Source organism: Brachypodium distachyon, chromosome 1 (assembly GCF_000005505.3).
Source record: "Brachypodium distachyon strain Bd21 chromosome 1, Brachypodium_distachyon_v3.0, whole genome shotgun sequence".
NCBI lineage: Eukaryota > Viridiplantae > Streptophyta > Magnoliopsida > Poales > Poaceae > Brachypodium > Brachypodium distachyon.
In genome coordinates, this window is record NC_016131.3 from 23305679 (window position 1) to 23325461 (window position 19783).

At 46.7% G+C, this 19783-nt stretch overlaps 2 protein-coding genes across 2 annotated transcripts; one reads left to right on the top strand and one right to left on the bottom strand.

Annotated features, from left to right (window-relative positions):
• The first annotated feature begins 1053 nt into the window (after positions 1-1053).
• LOC100831621 (expansin-like A3) lies at positions 1054-3769 on the top strand. The gene is made up of 5 exons (XM_003563089.4): positions 1054-1383; positions 1495-1607; positions 2068-2246; positions 2853-2985; positions 3103-3769. Exons 1-5 carry the CDS (start codon positions 1248-1250, stop codon positions 3361-3363), a joined length of 822 nt encoding a protein of 273 aa, XP_003563137.1. The 5' UTR covers positions 1054-1247; the 3' UTR covers positions 3364-3769.
• Positions 3770-18297: 14528 nt separating this feature from the next.
• LOC100838952 (uncharacterized protein At4g14100) lies at positions 18298-19574 on the bottom strand. Its single transcript, XM_003560178.4, has 2 exons — positions 18983-19574; positions 18298-18767 (listed from the first exon to the last, which is right to left on the bottom strand). Exons 1-2 carry the CDS (start codon positions 19557-19559, stop codon positions 18568-18570), a joined length of 777 nt encoding a protein of 258 aa, XP_003560226.1. The 5' UTR covers positions 19560-19574; the 3' UTR covers positions 18298-18567.
• Between the last annotated feature and the right edge of the window lie 209 nt (positions 19575-19783).

Sequence of the window (19783 nt, forward strand, 5' to 3'; positions counted from 1 at the left end):
CAAGGGAGGAGCTGGCATGCAGCCATGAACACAGTGAAATTAGGCTACTCTCTTTATAATCAGTACTCCCTCCGCACTAAAAGTGAATACTTATTTACTGTTTATTATTACTTGGAGCCTAGTTTCACTGCTGAGTGGACCCAATAACAAAAATTTCTAGCTTCGCCACAGACTAAACACATGAGTAACGGCGAGAAGATCTCCAATGCTCCCATCCTTTAGGGTGCTACCGTGCTCCCAACTCATGATAGCACTCCTAAAATGTTTTCAATTTTTTCGAATAGTGTCAGAAATTTTGTCTTTTGTGTTTTTGTCTTTTTGCGACCTACTCACATCTCGATTTGTCTTTTTTGTTTCTCCATGCATATAATAAATTTGGATTTGAAACTTTGTGACATGATAGACACATATCTTATGAATCTCAATTTATTTTGAAATTTTAAAAACTTTTTAAAGGTACTGAGCACGGTAGCATCGTAAGAAGTGGGAGCACTGGATAATGCTGCCTAAGAAAGGGGGAGCAGTGAATATCTTCTCAGTGAACGGCATGCCTCAGAGCCTTGGTGCTGGTTTAGTCTTCGCATGATCGTCACAAACTGCGAGTCGTTTGCAACAAGCCCGTGCCCGTAGTTTCCTCTGACCGATTCCTCATAAACAGCAAGCATCCACCGGCTCCAACATATTCCACTGCCTCCAGTCCACTCGGCGCCTCCCCCTTTCTCCCCACTGCACACAAAGGCCACGCTACAGAAAAAAGTGATAAAAAGAGCGCGAGAAGAGTGAATAAAGCCCAACATCCATACCCCACACAGCCAGGAAAATTAGCCCAAGCGACCAAGCAAGATCCATCTTTCCCGAAACGAGCAGTCATCTCGCACTTAAGTTCAAGGCGAAACTTGCACGGTCATGTCCTGAATGGTGCCCACATTTCAGCGACTGTAATTGCATATACAAAGATTTTTGTACGAGCGAGCAGCAGTAATTACTCATGCAGCTGCAAGCAAAGCTCACACGCGGCTCCCGGACACAATAAACACACACTCCTCAGTCCTCACACGCTCCTCCGCCAAAGTCTCTCGTCTCGGCTATATAATATCGAGCTCTACTTTAGTTTAGCGCACCGTTCTATAAGCAGGAACAACGGGCATGTGCTAGCGAAAAGGCTTCCTATTCTTCCCCCCCTTCCATACTCCTCCTCCTCCTCTTCTTCCCTCTCTCACTCTGCTGCTCGGCATCGATCGATCGCCATGGCTGTCTTGCTCCCCGCCCTCTCCTCCTGCCTCCTGCTGCTCCTGGCCTCCTCCATCGCGTCCGCCTGCGAGAGGTGCGTGCGTCAGGGCAAGGCTGCCTACTCGCCCTCGCCCTCCACCCAGCTCCCTGCCGGTAAGCACTCGGTTCATGTGTTTAGTCCAGATCGGTCAAGGGTTCGATTTTTCTTTTCTTTTTTTAGCATGATTTTGAGTGTTGTTTGTGCTTCTTGGCTTGGTTAATTAGGTGGCGGAGTCTGCGGGTACGGGGCCATGGCCATGGAGATCAATGGGGGATTCCTCGCCGCTGGGGGTCCGAGGCAGCACAGAGCAGGGCTTGGCTGTGGAAGATGCTTTCAGGTACCAAATTGTTCCCAACTAGTTCTCCGGTTTTACTCCCATTCTGGCTTTTCTTTACAGTAAGTATTTTTTTTCCCACATATGCTAGAGAGGTAATTTTTCTTGTTACTTAATTAGTTGCCACTTGAGAAAGTGACACGACAGGTGATTGCCCCTGTTATTTTCTAGTATCAGCTTAAGCTTTAAATGAAGAGACCGAGTTAGGCGCATCCTGTTAATGTATGTACCAATTGCAGTACTGAAATAGAAAGGTCCACAGGAACATAAGCAGTAGCAGCATCTGATAAATGTATATATGCTGTCCTCCGTATACTTCTATGCTCTGGTTGTTAATAAATTTTTTTCTTGGTTTCTAAGAAGACTAAAGTGTACATATGGATATGCCATTAGCATCCTTTTTCACTGTTATTTATTCTCTTCGCGATTTATTTATCGTTATATCTGTGGACTTGGGAAACAGATGAGATGCAGAGATGCAAAGGTGTGCAGCAGTAGGGGCGTCCGGGTTGTGCTCACCGACTTCCACAGGAGCAATCGTACAGATTTCCTGCTAGGTGGTCCGGCATTTGTGAGCCTTGCTAAGCCCGGGATGGCCCAGCAGCTGAGGACGCTGGACGCTCTGTCCATAGACTACAAAAGGTAAAAGCAATGTCTCATGAAAGAAACTGGAAAAAGGATAGTTTGTGTATATCTATTTTGATATCTCAATATCGAAATCCAGAAGTTTCAATCCATTTTTATAATCCCAATAAGATCTACTTAGATTTTAATATGTTTTTGTGTTCTAGTTTAAGAGGTTTTATTTCAGTTCTAAATGTTTTTTGTTAAATTCTGTGGTGAATAATTCAGTCTCAAAATTATAACCTTCAATTCCAGCTAGATTCGCTTCCATTTTTTCTAAAAAAGTGAAAACCTTACCTTCTTATGTCAAACTTGAGCTAGAGTTCCATATTTAAAAATAGGAAAGCTCTATATAAAGAAACAAATGTGTCTGTTCATCGATGTTTACATCGACCATCCATCATGTCTATATTACTTGGTGGAAATGGCAGCACAAGTTTATGTTAGGATGGCATGTAGTAGGAGTGAGATAGAGAGAGATTTCAAGGCTTTACAAGACAAAGACAAAAATAAATAAATCAGAGTGTCGAGTGATGTAGCCAAAATAATGGCTCCGATTAGTGAACTATTGCAGTACCCTAAATATCTTATACCCTAAATATCTTCTGCATTGTTTGCTTCCAGAATTCCTTGTGACTACAATGACAAGAACCTGTCCATATTAGTGGAAGAACAGAGCAAGAAGCCAAGCAAATTGGTCATCAAGTTCCTTTACCAAGGTGGTCAAACTGATATCTTAGCGGTGGATGTTGCTCAGGTAAAAGAAGACTCAATCAAAACTGAACCAAAAAAGAGGGACAAAGTTGTAATTCACAAACACATAACACCAAATTTGTCTAATCAACAACATGCATCATGGACTTGGTCTATGCAGGTGGGGTCGTCGGACTGGCGGTTCATGAGCCGGGTTCATGGGCCCGTTTGGAGCACCGACCGAGCCCCCACCGGGCCGCTGCAGTTCCGGGCGGTGGTGACTGGTGGGTACGACGGCAAGTGGGTGTGGGCTGATAAAGAGGTCCTCCCGGCTGACTGGCAGCCTGGCCAGGTCTATGACACCGGTGCCCGGATCGCTGACGTGGCGAGGGAGAGCTGCATTGGCTGTGCCAGGCCGGACTGGGAAATGAAAGTGGCTTAAGATAATAAGCAGACTCTTGTTGTTAGACCTGACGACGTATCTGGCACTGCAATGACCTTGAGATGCAGTTACCACACGGTACCACACCAAGTCATTAGAGGGCGTGAGAGGACAGTGGTGGGGTTGGAAAAAGGGCGCCCCTCTTTGCTGTCAAGAAAATGATGGGGGGTGGGGGAAGATAGCTGTGATCAGCCTTCCCTGGCCCTTGATTTGGTTTCTTCCTATATGCATGCATGTACAGGTTCGTTGAACCATGCTTGCATATAAGAGATGTAATTAAAACGAATGTAGCTAGCTAGCTATCTAGCTTCCGCCCCAGCTAATTGATAGAATAATTAGTGAACATATTGCAATGTTCTTCCTTTGCATGTGTGTATGTTTGTCTCGTGGTATTTCAACTTTCACATGCGCATGCGCCTATAACCTTGTCTGTTTTTGGTGGCAAGCGACTGTGTGCGAGACCGGTACGTACGTTGTGTCCCTTTGCCGCCATGTTAAGACTTTTTTTTGAACTTACCATGTTATTAAGAATTAAAAATGGATCAAATCAACTAGTAGCTCCTTAATATTCTGCGGGAGGGTCCTCCCCAGTTCGACTATTTTCGAAGAGTAAATTTCACTTTTCTCCCTATTTCGTGATTTTGTGACAGCTTTTGTCTCATTCCACAATCTACCCTTTAGTTAGGACCTTACGATAGCTTTTGCTCTGTTTTATTATTTTCCAAAACTAAGGGCATCTTGAAAAAGGGGCGTTGCAAAACCTAGCCATTTGTTTGGGTCATTCCAAATGCATTTGTTTGCGGATACGTAAAATCCATAACAAATTTGACATTGATTTGGTAAATCTGGACATTGTCCACAAACCCACACCAGCTAATCGGTTAAAAACAAAACAAAAACTTCAGTCTAGACATATGCCAAATGTGTAGATGGCATGTGACATGTATCGTTTGGGAGAAGTGATAGTTGTTCGCATGCCAAATCTAAGGGTAAAATACACCACTAGTCCATAAACTCAGAACAAATGCACAGTTTAGTCCACAAACTCAGAAGATGCACACATAAAGCCCTAAATTTGTATTAGTGTAACACTTAGGTCCAAAAACAGTTCGGCATGATTAATTCCAGCCACGTTGGCTTAAGCCCGGACCGTGGGTTGCTCTTGGGATTTCTTAGGAGTGTTTTTGCAAAAAATTAACAGCAACCTCCGAAGAATTATGTTAGTTTTTTTTTCCTAATTTAACAGCAACACACGGGGATTATGTTAATTTTTCCTAGAATTATGTTAAATTTTTGAAAAAATCCCGAGAAACCCCAACAGCAACCCGCGGTATGGCCTAAGCTAACATGGCCGAAATTAATTCCGCCGGGCTGTTTTTGGATCTAAGTGTTACATTAATATCAGTTTAGGGCTTTATGTGTACGGTTTCTAAGTTTGTGGTCTACATTGTGCATTCGCTCTGAGTTTATGGATTGATTATTATTCACTCTAAATCTAAACACGTACAAAAAAAAATGAACGGACCACATGCCCTTTGACATCACCCTTAGAAAACCATAACAAGCTAGACCGAAATATCAAGATGACGTGCAATTGATTGGACAAATAACTTGGATTATAATCTTTAATTATGTCAAATTTCGAGACAAAAGAGAATTTTTTTTAACAAAATGCAATCAAACTTGTGCATAAATACGACCAAAATAACATAATTTGATATGCCACTCTAATGCGGCTGAGTTAACTTACTGTAGACCCTTGAGCTCCGGAGATTTGGACGTTTCTTGGGGAGTTGTTTTCAGAGGAAAAAATACGAAGGAAGAAGACCATTGATTTGCATGGGAAGAAGATTCCAGATGGGGACTCTATCACGGGTATGCCTATGAGGATAGGACAAGGAGACAATTTGCCTGGTTTGCCTTGCAAACCGACATCCTCCATGTTGGCCGGTGGCAGGAAAAAATAACCTGGTCGGTCCAACATCAATTCGGTTCACGCATCCACCTCCACAGGTACATCTATCAACCTCCGGCAAAATTAAGAACGATTTTAAGTACGGAGTAGTAGAGCTGAAAGGGTTATATGTAGATAGTATCTCTAGTTTTTTTTCTATCGAAAAGTAGGTTGAACTCTATCAGTTGTAACAAATATTCGGTTCAGAACAGAAATTTACTCTGAATCTGAGCTAAAATTGGACATTGCATTGTGTCGCGACCTGCCTCACATGAATCCACTGTACATGCTGAATATATGGCCACCAGCTTAGCTACGGCTCGCTCTATCGGCTAGCCCATCACTGCTCTTGCATGTGTTGGCCTGGTCCAAATGTCCAATTTAACGGACTTGAAAGCGGCAAATAACGTACGACGTACATGCAATGTATTTATGTATGAATAATGACAGGCACTACTGATCACTTCTGTATCAATCCATGTATCCATAGATCGACCACAGGCAAAACCAAATCATTAGCTTGACTTTCAAGCCTCCACACGCTAAAACCAAAAGACCCTGCATGCGCGCCGGAGAACCAAAGGACGGGCGTAGAGCCTACGTAGGAAACAAAAGCCATTTCAAACCGATCAAACCTGAATTAGTAAAATACACCATAACTCCTAATTCTTTCGCAAATGTCCTAAATTAGTTCTAATTCTTTAAAATAACACGTTTTAGTCCCAATTATTTAATAAGGGGTCCAACACAGGTTCTCATGTGGCTTGGGCACGTGTCTGCTGCTGACGTGGCTACTTGTGCCCACATGTCAGGTGACAAGGTCACATGTCAGGTGACAAGGTGGGCTCTCTTTTGCAAATAAATCCCTCTCTATTTCTCTCTTCTTCCCCTTCGCCCCTTCCACTCCCTCTACTGGTCTCCTCCCCCGAAGCGCTCTCTCTCTCCCGAGTCCCCCCTTTTTCCCTGCCTCCGGCGAGCTCGCCTCACCCATCTTGGCTATTCCCATGAGACCCCTTCCTCCGGCACCGCATTGACGCTGCAAAGCTCCTGCACTACCGCCTGGACGCCGAACGCGCGCGAGCCACCTCGCCCGCAGGCCTTCTTCTCCACTTCCGGCCAAGCGCCGCCAGTCCCGAGCTGCTTCCCCGTGGGAGCTGCGCATCGACGCCCCAAGTGCACCGCCGCCTTCTCCTGAGCCCACGGTTGCCTAAGTCGCCTTGGCACCTGACATGTGGCCCAAATAGCCACGTCAGCAAGAAGCACGCGCCCGAACCACCACAGGACATGCGCTAAACAACTTATGAAACAATTGGAACTCAAACGTGCAATTTCAAAAAAATAGGACTAACTTGGAACCTTTACGAAATAATTAGGACCTCTGTTTCATTTTACTCAACTGAAATGAGTGTTTTCGGCTGCTATTATCCCCATTTAACTAGCGAACTCTTGCAATAGGCTAACGCGACTAGCATTTTCTTCAAGAAAATATAAGTTCAGTATTTCTGGCCTCTGCACTACTACAGAAATGCTTATCGGTAATGGTCGAAAAACAACATTAGTAATGGTCGGGACCGCCGTTACTAACTTCGTGCTACTGATAATGAGTACCTATCATCAGTAACGGTCTCTGCGACCGTTATTAATGTACCATCATCAGTGACGGGCGGCCCGACCCGACCGTTACTGATGAATACCATCAGTGACGGTCACGTTTCCACGCCCGTCACTGATGATATGTACATCAGTAACGGTCGCTTTGCCACATTAGTGTCGGGCGAGCGATCGACACTGATACATTTTCGGTAATTAAAAAAATAATTAAAACCACAAAAAATACAAAAAAAAATATATACAGCACATCACATCACATCACAGCAAAATGGACAGCCACATCATTTAAATCATACAAATGTATATAAAGCCGCATCATTTAAAGCATATAAAGAATACAAATGTATCTCACTTCACGACATTGATTATAAAGTGTCAAAATTTCATAAAAGCATATAAAGAATACAAATGTATCTCATTTCAAGTTTGAAGCTATTGTTGTGGGTGAACCCTAGTCACCACTTGTTCCACACGTTCGTAGAAATCCCCACTAGGCTTGATGACCTCATTGTTGATGAGATGGGCGAACTCCCTTTGAATGTTATACACGACCCATTTAGGTCGGTGCACCATTGTCATTCGGGGCCGCCAGTACTCTTCCATCGCCGCGACTGACCCCTTCCACTCAGACTTGAACATGCTGGCATTCTCCATAAGGATGTGACAGCAGTAGTAGCCACAGAACACACTATCGGGCGGCTGTTGCTGGCAAGGGAACTTGTGGTTGTGGTGAGGCTCGTCTTTATAGCCTTTACCAGCTAGTTTTCCCTTGGTCGGCACTTTCCAGGCAGTGTTAATGAGTGATTTGATGGGTTTCCAGTACCGACCTCGAACACCCTTCTTCGGAAGTAGTGAATCGAAGTAGTACACCGCAGACCAAGGCAAACAAATGAATAGTGTCACCCAATGGTCTCTGTTTTCAAAAGAAACAAACTTTAGTATCTAAGGGTGTATAAGAAAGACTGAATTAGAAAAAATAAACGGTTCCATATATAAAATTCAACTTACTCCAAATTAAGGAAGAAGAGGATAAAGTCGTGGTCCGCGTATTTCTCCAGACATGCCACCAAGTATTTAGATGCCAGGGTTCTTGAGGGATCATTTTCTGGCTGAAGACTGATGTCACCGTAGTTCAACACCGCGGGGTCTAGAATGACTACTTTTTTGACCTCCATTCGCCACATTTTCCTTATTTGGTAGGCAGACCACAGCCTTAAAAGGTTAAAGAGGTGGAACAGTTCGTTGAACTCCACACCAAAGGTGATAGGACGTTCCTGAATGTTCCCAGTTTCTTGGTCAAAGAAGCCATAGTCTCGTGGGATTCGAACATTGATTTGTTGGGCATGCTGTTGAGAACCAGCTGTGTTTGCATGTAGAACTGATGAAGCTCTTGCATCTCTCTGGACACGGCACGCAGGAAATCTTCGGTGACCATCGGTTTTCCAGGATAGTAAATAAGCACCCGGTCAAACTCCCAAGCCACGAAATAGGATCCGTTTTCGAATCTCTGACCTTGATGGGGGTTCTTCATGAGAATGTCAGGCCTATTGTCTTCCCAGACTCCAGTTATGTCAGGTACATAGTGCATCTCATCCTGATTGACATTGGAGGACTCCTTGATGGTCTTGCCGCCGCCCCCTCTTTTTATGCCTCCTGTTATTGTCCCATGCATTTTGCTCCTCTGCCTTGTACTTGTCATCGATCTTGCGGCCACCCATGGACTCAGCGGCACCCAAGAGAGAGAAGGTAGGAGGGACGCTTCCAGCCTGTGCCGAACCTGTGGTCTGGCTATCTTTGAGCTGTGGAGGCATCGACATTGCCCGCTCTTCATCTCTGCCGGCATCGACATGAGGAAGTATCCTAGGGGAAAGGCCGAGCGGCGATTGAGAAGTACCTTTGTGGGCGGACGGAGATGGAGTCATAGAGGGCTGGCGCTGGTTGTAGAGAAATACCAAGCTCCTAGGCCACATAATGCGGTAGTTTGGACAACCGCCTAGGATAGCATAATCACGATGCTCGTCGACGACGGAGTCTACCATCACACTCACTTGTGTGTCGTTCATAAGAATGCTGTGCACCAGCGGCGGTGATTTTCTGGGCATCAGGCGGCCAATGGTGCCTACAGGCTTCCCAGGCTTGTCTACGTGTATACGACACTTCACCGGTACCTGCGCGGAACAAGAAGAAGGCATATGTGTGTAAGATATTTATTCATGAAGGCAGGGAGTGAAAAAGAGTTTGAAAAGTATGTTTACAAGGATGTTGCCGCTCGGACCCGGATCGTTATCCCGGATGCCCTCGCTTGGGTCCGGTTGGCTAGCGGGGGGGTTGTCCATGCTAGGAGCCGGGCTGTAACCTGGGGTATAGGTGTCTTCGTCGTCCATACCTGTGTCGGAGGCGGCGCTGCTCTTCAGCGGGGTGCTCTTTCGCGGGGGAAGAGGAGGAAGGAGGTTCCTCAAACCTTCCACTCCTCCCCCGAGTATGGCGTCAAGGGTGGGGTGGTCTTTGGCCAATGCCGACACCAAATGATGGACGGCTTGCACTGCATATTCTCTTGACACCTCTTGACACACCATAGATGCCTGCTCTCGCGCCTCCGCCTTAGCTTGTTCTATTATTTCAGAAGCGGGGAGCTTTTTCTGGACCCTGCTTCGCTTCGGGGCAGGCGGGAAATAATCATCCCAGCAGGCCCCTTCGCCTTCCCCTAGAACACGGCCCGTGTGCTCCGCCTTTTGCAAGCCGGCGGTCACAGCCGATTCCCACCTCTTGCTCTGCACAGAGTTGTCTGATGTTTCTGACCTCTTGCTCTCCTCCCATTTGTGGGCATTTTCCTGTTATCATATAAAACAGGACGTGAGTCTATATGGATCAGGAGTGTCATAATTAATGCCGAAGACAAATTAATGCACGTGAACCCTTACCGTAATTTTTTTAACAGGCGGCTGCATTGGCTCAATGCCCGTCCACTCCTCTGGTGTCATGTGCTGACGTGCATATTCTCTAGCACGTTGGTCCTCCAGCATGTTATGCACTGGAGGCACCCTGCCTGCTGCATCGAGAATTTGGTCCTGCTTGCGCCAGACCTTCTTCTTCCCCTCTTTCCCTGTACTCGCTAGCCTGTGGTTCAAGGGCTTCCTCGCGCCCAACGCTCTCATACGTTCACTCTTCGCAATGAAGGCAATGTCAGAAATTCCTTCTTGAGTTTTTCCCATTCGGCCTCATCAGTTATCGACGGCCATTTCTTCTTGATGATCTCGTAGGGTTTGTCCATCCACTTTCTAGCGGTGGTTTTCCAATTAGCAAGAGCATTCCGCACTGCTATGTTGACAGACGCTAGGAATCGCTCGCGCCACTCGTCAGTGAATTGGAACCTCCTTGCAACGTCCGCGATGCACGTGTTTCTAACGACTTCGGAGATGTCACTCCACTCGTCGGTGATCTTGCAATATTTACGTGCAACGGCTCCACAGGTCGTTGCGAAGGCCTTCTGTGCCCTCTCAGGCGACTCCGGGCGGCCTCTGTTAGAGTGCCGGGTGATCACGTAACAAAACTCCTTCAAATTGTGGCTCCCCCTCGGCGTCTTCTTCCATGGCTTCTTAGCGGTAGTTTCAGTTGGCTGCGGGTTACTCTCTTCCACCCGTCGCTCATTGTCGCGCTCTTCTGAACGAGAGCTACCTAAACCAGAGCTGGCAATTTGCTCTCCCGATGAAGACTCTTCATCGACACGATCTACCTCCTCCCAATCAAGAACTGATTTCTGGCTACTCTTGCCCATTTCGTACCTATGCCATCAAAATCATCAAATATATATCGGCCGAAAATTTCGGCATGACCTATGCTAAAAAACTACTAATTTTTCTCTACTGGGAGCTCGAAACTTGCATAAAAAACACGCCCGCATATGTACCCCCTCGGCATGATGGCCGGCCCCTTCTCCAATGACCCGACATGATGGTCGGGCGCACAATTCATTACTCAATCCTCCAAAATAGCATATAAAACCGCATGTATAGCATATAAAACACCTAAAATGGCATATAAAACAACATGTATATAGCATATAAAACATCATGTATATAGCATATAAAAAACCTAAAATCATATATCATGTATAGCATATAAACAGCAGCATGTATATATAAAAAACTACAATGCCTACAAACTACAAACTAGCAATCTTACAATGCTAACCCTAAATTAACAGCAAAAAATTATCTACCGATAGAAATTATCTACTACTACAAACTACAAATTATCTACTACTACAAACTACAATGCTGATCCTAAATTAACAGCAAGAAATCCTAAATCCTAACCCTCAATTAACAGCAAGAAATCCTAACCCTAACCCTAACCCTAAATCAAGCCTAAATCAAAGGAGAGGGAGGGAGGCAGAGGAGAAGGAGGCAGAGGCGCGCACCTGTGGCTCGAGGAGGAGGGAGACGGCGGCGCGGGGTGGCGGCGCTCGGGCTCAGGGACGAGGACGCGGGGTCGGGGAGGAGGACGATGCGGGGTGGCGGCGCTCAGGCGAGGACGACAGCGGGGTGGCGACGCTCGGGCTCGGGGACGAGGACAACGGGGCCGTCGGCGGCGGGCTCCGGGCGTGGACGATGAGGCGCGGGGTCGGGGCGGAGGAAGAAGACGGCGCGGAGGCGAGGACGAGGAGGTCGGCGGCGGGCTCGGGGCAGTGCAGGGTCGACGGCGGCGGCGGCGTGAAAATCCGGCAGCGCTTCGCTAGGGTTAGGGAGGCGGTCTCTCGGGTTAGGGGAGGACGCGCAGGCGAGAATGAGACTAAGTGTTTCGGCGTGTTCTCTTATATACCCTATATACATCAGTAACGGGCGGGTAAGGAACCCGACCATTACTGATGTTCCTTCAATCATCAGTAACGGGCGTGGAATAAAACGACCGCCACTGATGTGCTCATGTGAGCAATGCCCAACAGAACATCAGTAACGGTCGCCTTGTTACCCGACCGTTACTGATGTGTGCTTGTACTCATCAGTAACGGGCGTGTAACCATGGGACCGTTACTGATGTGTTCCAATACTTGTTGAGCTTTGTACCAGTTTAAATTACAGGAAAGTTTAAAAAATTTAAAACCCATCCTTTTGAGTGTTTTAGGACATGGCTTGTCACATTCAAATAGATGAAACAAAAAAGTTAAAGTTTGATGAATAAATTCATGCATTTGTCTAGTATTTGTGCTAAATTATATTCAAAAAATTCATCACATGCATACACATAATTTCAACACATATATTCCGGACGCGATCTGTTACGAAAGTAGTTCAGAACCCCATTGTATCGTTTAGGGTTATACATGTTATGTAGGAACGAGGGCCCTAGGGACAAGATCTCATCGCATATGTGGATGATTAGATGGACCATGATATCGAAGAATGATGGGAGGGAAGAACATCTCGAGCTCGCACAGAATCTGTATCATACTATCCTTCAGTATCTGGCATCGTTTAACGGTGATTGACTTCAGTGAGATGCTGTCAAAGAAGTCAGAAAGCTTCATGATTGTTTCCCTTACGTGCGGCTCCATGATACCTCTGATTGCGACCGGAAGTAACTGAGTGAGTATGACATGGTTGTCGTCAGACTTCATGCCAGATAGCTTGTGACTCTTCATGTCACCTAGATGGTTGATGCTTGACGAGTAGTTCGGCACTGGCACATCCTATGCAACTCGTCTTTGTACAGGTTGTAACATGCAAGACGACACCGTGTGGTCACCGTCACGAAACCATTCTTGTCGGGTGCCGACACTTGATCTTTCCCCCGCCATTCTTTTCTGATAGACATGAGTTGCAGGTCCTTCCGTGCATTGGGTCCATCTTTCGTCTTCTCTGGAATGTTCATCAGCAACCCCAGCACGTTGTCGCATACATTTTTCTCCACGTGCATGACATCTATGCTGTGGCGGCATTCTAAATGTGCCTAGTACTCCAGGTCCCAGAATACGGACCTCCTTTTCCACACGACGCCTTCAGGTTCCTTATATTTCTTCGCAGCAATCTTTTCGGGGACAACCTCAAGATCGTTCATAATTTCGAGGATTTGCATACCAGACTTCTCCTTCGGCGTTGTCCCATGCTCCGTCTTCCCATTGAACCTTTCCTTGTCATCCCTCCAAGGGTCTTTAGCATCCATTCACTTTCGGTGGCCCATGTAAACAATTTTGGATGAAGCAGGCAACTTCTCCGATGTCGTGTTTTCCCCACACTTTGTACAGGCCTTGTAGCCATGTGTCACCTGGCATTAAGTATTTCCATCCGCGGGGTAGTCATCACGCAGGTCAGAAGCGCTGCTCTCATGGTGAAGTACTCCATCCTGTTTGCGTCCCAAACCACTATGCCAGGGTTCCAAAGCTGCTTCAGCTCATCCTTGACTAGCTGCAGATACACATTTAGATCAGCTCCCGGCTGCTTTGGACCCTGTATGAGCACGCACATGTGGATGTACTTTCTCTTCATGATTAACCATGGAGGAAGGTTGTAGACAAACAAGATCACTGGCCATGTGATGTGCTTGTTGTTCATGTTTCCGAAAGGATTTATCCTGTCAGTGCTGAGACCGAGCCTCAGGTTTCTGGGCTCTGCCCCGAAATCTGGAAATGCCATGTCGAAATTCCTCCACTGAGTCCCATTGGTAGGGTGTTTTAGGACCCCAGCTTCCTCCACACGGTAGTGCCCGTCAAGATCGAATGCAGCCTGCGCCGGATCGTGATAGACGAGATACCTCGCATTCTTAACGTTCTGCATCCAACGCTCAACTCTGCCACCTACCGTAAGATACCAGACAGTCTTTGCCGGCCTGCCCTTCATCACTTCTTCCCCATCGTCTTCGCCACCTCTAGCGTTTTTCTTCTTGTATCTCGATGCACCGCATATGTGGCAGCTCTCATGGCTCTCGTACTCTCCAATGTATACCATGCAGTCGTTTGGACATGAATGATGTTTCACGCAATGTAATCCAAGCGGGCATGTAATCTTTTTCGCCTCGTATGTGCTCTTGGGCAACTTGTTTGGCTGTCGAAAAACCGAAGCAAGGTAGCTCAACAAGTTCGTGAAGCCCTTGTCTGACCAGCATGATGCTGCCTTCAGCCTCAAAAGTTCGAGCGTCACTTCGAACATGTTGTTTTCTTCGCCAGCTCCATCATACAAGGGTGTGTTTGCGTTCTCCAACAATTTTTTGAACTGAGCAGACTCTATCTCATCTTCGGGGTCCTCAAGCTGGTCCCGTAGGTACGGGTCATCTAGCATTTCGACAATCCTACCACGTGGAGCTCCTTCACCTTCCACATTAGCCTCCTCATCGATCCTTGTTTCTTTCTGGGAATCATTCGCCAGATCATACCGCAGGACATCATCATCTTCGCTACCGCTACCGACATCAACCGCATCCTCCCCGTGACAAATCCAGCGAGAATAACCTTCCACAAAACCCGATGCCAACACGTGCATCTGAACATCTTCAGGCTTCATCATGCATGTGTTTCAACATTTGCGACATGGACAACGCATCATCACAAGTCATTTTCGTTCCATATCACCTTTCGCGACTCCAAAAATGACCGTCCATTCGGTTATCCATCGAGCATTGGTTATTTCCTTGGCGTACATCCAAGAACGGTCCTTCGATCTACAACACAATACACAAGTAAACAAACAAAGCAAAATAGTTAGCCTAATCATTGACAAGGGGATTAAGGTGTTAATTAACCGGGACTAACTAAAAATTTGAAATTACAGACATTCGGAGAGAAATTGGAGACCGGCGAGAAAGATCGGGAGGGAGAGAAAGCTCGCAAGGGAGAGGGAAGCTCCGGGCGACGACGAGGAGGCCGCATTTTGGTCGGCGACCAGAGCTCAAAAATTGAAATTGGGAAAATTCGGAAAGAAATTGGAGGCCGGCGAGACAGATCGGGAGGGGGAGAGAGCTCGCAAGGGAGAGGGAAGCTTCGGGCTCAAAGATCGGAGCTCGCCGGCCGCCGGAGCCCCAAAAATGGAGCTCGCTGGCCATGGCCGCCCGCCGGCCATGGAGACGGCGGCTGCCGGCGCGGGGGGGAGAGAGGAGGAAGGGAGAGGGAGGAGGCGCTACCGAGGGGGGGGGGGGCTCGCTGGCGGCCATGGCGCCTTCGGGCAGCGCTTCGCCGTTGCTGGAGAAGAAGGGGCCGCAGCTGGTCCGTTACGGCGTGCAGCGCGACCAGCTGCGGCTCTGTTCTATATCAACTAAAAATGCTAGCAATGGATTATTTAGCAAAGTGAATTGGAATGGTCCTAAAATATGTGTTTTTTGCGAAAACAATGAATCCATTCAACATTTTTTTTATTGTCCCGTGCCAAGTTTAGTCCCGATAGTCGTTTTTCTGACTTTCAATCATCGTCCGTCTATTTGTATTACCAATATATTTGGTAGCTGGCTTACGGGTTAGAAAAATCCGCTTATCTTTGTATAACATGATTTTTTGCTCAATTTGGATCTGTGTGACCAATTTGATTTTAACGAGAAAAATGTTTTCAATTTTTGCAGGTCAATCTGTGGTGCGCTCTGTTTAATAAATGGAAGTTTTCCTCTCTTTTCTGTCAAAAAAACAAAAGAAAAACCGTGATGCGGCGCAATAGATCCGCGCTTGGTCCCAATTACATGGGCCAGAAGCAAACATAAACGTGTAGCCTTTTTGGGCTGAAGTGGATATGGCGAATACTTCATTTTTCTAGCACGGCCCAAGAATAAATACTTTTGTGTTAGTCCAGCAACATCTGGTTTGTAACGGTGATCCATCGATCAGAACAGTGAGACCTGGAAGCACTCATCCACGCAAACTCAGAACAATTTTTTTTTACCAAGAATGAAGTTAGAACAGAGGGAAAATGAGCATAAGACATAAATCATGATAAATATCATAAATTTGGTATAATAATATGTGATTGGAAAAATCCAATCCAGGTAGAAAGTGCATCGTCTGTACATGTGGTAAAAGGGCGCCTCTTGTACAGTGAGTAAACAGAACATACATGAAAGATTAGAATAGATATGATTTGAAAGTACTCGTAAGAAAACCGTTGAAATTCAGCAATGCACAAAACCTAGATCTTGTAAAGATAAATGTTCTATATATTAGAACAACAAAGACTACATATGTCATACGTGTAGAGCAGAAAACCATCAATTACATACAACCTCAAGAAACATCCAAGATACACAGAGTTTGACATACAAACACTTTCTCAATCTACACAGGACTCCATTTGAATTTTTGGCATAAACTTATTAGGTGCTAAGGAGAGAACAAAGCATGACAGAACATGTAATAAAGGACTAACAAAAAGGGATCCAAAATTCTAAAACGGGGGCAAAAGAAGATTCTGCTTATGCACCTCGAAATTCGTCAGTGCACATGCTTCTCTCTTCTCGTTGAATGAGAACCTGCTCAATCGTACAGTATGTATGAGATGACAAAAAAATGTTAACACCACAATGCAAATAGCATCACTGGCCGAAAGGAAGGACTTCATCCTAATGTATATAATAAAAATAAATTCAAGCTTGAAGGAGTTGATGATATATATTGCGGCTGTTCGATCAACTCACAATTTAGATGAGTGACTCCGTGCACACAGCTGAGAGGATACCGTAGAACACCCCGCAAAGCCATAACCTGATGAGATACATACAGTGAGAGGCAAAACAACTCAATTCAATTAAGGAAATACATGGGTGGAGAAAATTGTGTGAGACTACAAAGCAAATAACAATAAACTCCAATGAAGGTGTTGCATCAAAATTCTGGTGCAAAAATCCTTTGAAGCAACTCAACCCCAGATGTATTAGCTCGAATCAATTACTAATTATACAACAAATATGCATCTGACATACCGTCAGGACAGATTTCGCTGATATGGATGAAATCAATTCGCACAGAAATCCGAGATAATTCTGCTTGCTGCTGCGTTCGAGCTTCAGAAATACATATCAATTTTAGAAAGTGGCCAACAAATCCTTGAAGAAAATAAACCTAAGATGGGAAAATCCCAAACCTTGGAGTGGCTCCTGGAATCCGGCAGTTGTTGGCAGACGCAGGGGTGAGGAAGAACCATGTGGAAGAAGGGACTAAATAGAGCGGTCGCATTAAGACCGACCCAAAGTCCCCACGAATTCAGGTGTGGTGGCTGCCGTTTCGGCCATAAATGAGAGGGGAATAAAGGCTGCGATTACTTAGCGAGGGCGGAGGTGGAGCGACGGCGGAACAAAGCACAGAATTATTGGGGGTGGTAGGACACTCAAGGTTGGCTGGACGACGCAAGACGGGCTGCACTTGGTGGGCCATCCCAACAATAGCGGGATGGACGTGACGGGCCAACGAATCAGAAGGTCGGGGTCCGGGTGGGCGCGCACGTCATACAAGGGCGCGGAAGGAACCATGGCAGTGGTCGGCAGCAGCGAAGCCCGGCAGGGACAACACAGCAAGGGGCAGCGCATGGAGGCGGCCGGGGCGCTCGGGGGGGCGCCATGACAGTGGTCGGCACCGACGAAGCCCGGCGGGGACGGCGCAGCAAGGGGCAGCGCATGACGGCGGCCGGGGCGCGTGCGTGGGGACGACAGGCGGGGAGCTCGAGGGCGTGCGCGTGGTGACAGCGGCTGAGGAGTGGGGACGGCATCAGCGGCGGCGGAACAAATCTCTCGGCTTGTGGCTTCGTGACTGGCTGGCAGCTCGTCTGTGGCTTGTGTTTTTTTAGTGATGTCCGTGGGTGGCTGTGCTGGACGCGAGTACGCGAGGCCTGTTCGCGGGCTGGCTGCTCTGGACGCAAGATGGGCCGCACGCGGTGGGTTGGACGTGATGGGCCAAATCGAAATTACGAAAAACGGGAATTAGATGGAAATTAGAAATTAAAAATTAGTTGAAATGCTGCTGTGGACAGGCTGCATGTGCAGCTTGCTAAATTTACTGCACTTAGTGGGTTTCAACTTTATAGAGTTTATAGATATCTAAGTAGAATTAACCCAACCCCTAAAAAAAATAGAATCAACCCACTACTTGATTTCTCTAAACATGCAAGCATGCCACATCATCACATAATTAATTTGTTCACATCTATTTAGTGGAAAGCTCATACTTTTGTACATGCATGCATGTCCATCAAGTTATCCCCACTAAATGAAAAATGTAAGATTTAATCATATGTTTCAGCTCTGAATACTCTTCGGCATCATCTAGTACCCTCGGTAGCCAGTAGCAAGCTCCAAGTGTTTTGTTTGAATTAAAAGATATTTAGAAAGATAAAATTCCATTTCCATTTGTCACCCAAACGATGGATCAAAACTGAATTCTAGAGGGCAAACCAAGAATAAGGGTATTAATAAGCCCACAACGTTTTTTGCACATTTATGATTTCAAAGGATTACAATGATTTTTTTTACAAATTATTGAAGTATCCATGCTTTTTTTACCGGAAGAGTTTCCATGCTTTGCTATAGATAAACAAATTAGAAATCTAAAATGTCGAGCTAGTTTTATCTTCCTCGTGCCGCACCTTTAAAAAATAATTAATTCATTCTTCCTGTTTTTCCAAATAGCTCCACGTGCAAGAAAATGAAACAAAAATACACACACATATGGTCCATTATCAGAAGGCTGCAGCTCCAGCAAGCTTCCTGAGTAGCTTGGCCGCCTCCATGCTGCTCGTCGTCGTGAAATGACCGTCATCTTCCGTGTTCCCTTCGTCGTCATCGTCCGGGAAGCAGTGCGCGGGCGCCTGCCACTGGGCGTCATCTTCCAGCACCACACCGACCTCAAAGCTCATCACGAACTGCTCTATCCCTGTCACTGCAAATGCAAAGCAAATCCGCATTCAATAATTTACATGGAGTACACAGGTTTTAATTTAGACAATCTTTCGGAGGCTACAGAATTCAAGGTTGAATCAAGTTGCTTGGTCCCAAATTAGTCATTCCGATCCGTGGTTGTTTGCACTGAACCTGTACCGGACCTGAAGGCTGAAGGAAAAGGAAAGGCAGAGGATTGTCAACAATAATACGTACCGTCAATGAAGTTCCATCGGACGGGGCGGCGCGTGACCACGTCCTCGTAGTAGACGATGAACCCGGCCTTTCCCCAAACATGGCACTCGATCCCGCCCGTGCTCTGGCGGCCGAGATAGACGGCGCCGCCGTCGGAGAGCCAGCCGGGGCGGAGGACTCCCACGGGGAAGTGCTCGGTGCGGCAGGTGGCCGTGTCGAAGTAGAAAGTGGTGCCGTTGTCCCACTCGACGTCGTAGAGCGGGTCGGCGGAGAGCTGGTGGCGGACGAGGTTGAGGTTGCGCCGCCGGGGCCAGTCGTAGTAGAGGTCCGTCAGCCGCAGCGGCGGGCCCGTCGACGCCGTGGAGACGTTCGTCAGGTTCGTGAACAGCACCGCGTGGAACTGATCCGGCCACCGCGCCGGGGCAGGAGGAGGCGGAGGCGGGTCGTCGATCTCTGCGTTGGCGGTGGCGAGCAGGAGGAGAAGGAGCAGAGGCAGTGGCCATGCCATGTCGCTGGGCTTATCTTCTCGCGCCCCTGTACGTCTGCCGGTGGGTGAGCGAGTGACCGCAAGCAAATGCGGTTCAGCTTCAGCATCCATGTGGGGGCAGCTTTGTTGCAATTTGGGCCGCACAAGCTTTCTCGGATCGAGACCTGTGCAGAAATATGATGTTACTACTGCTGAACTACATTTTAGAAAACATTTGCTTTGAAAAACTTAAAAGAAATCATGTAATTTCCGTTTCGTGTAAAATCGCAAAAGAAATTTCTGTGCAAGGAGTTATGTTATTTCCTTTATAATTCGCAAGATTGGTTCCGAATTGA

Coding starts and splice junctions, on each gene's coding strand:
- LOC100831621 (XM_003563089.4), top strand. CDS start 1,248: ATGGCTGTCTTGCTCCCCGCCCTCTCCTCCTGCCTCCTGCTGCTCCTG. Junction 1,384..1,494: donor CTCCACCCAGCTCCCTGCCG/GTAAGCACTCGG, acceptor TTGGTTAATTAG/GTGGCGGAGTCTGCGGGTAC. Junction 2,247..2,852: donor CTGTCCATAGACTACAAAAG/GTAAAAGCAATG, acceptor GTTTGCTTCCAG/AATTCCTTGTGACTACAATG.
- LOC100838952 (XM_003560178.4), bottom strand. CDS start 19,559: ATGGATGCTGAAGCTGAACCGCATTTGCTTGCGGTCACTCGCTCACCC. Junction 18,768..18,982: donor CCGATGGAACTTCATTGACG/GTACGTATTATT, acceptor TTGCATTTGCAG/TGACAGGGATAGAGCAGTTC.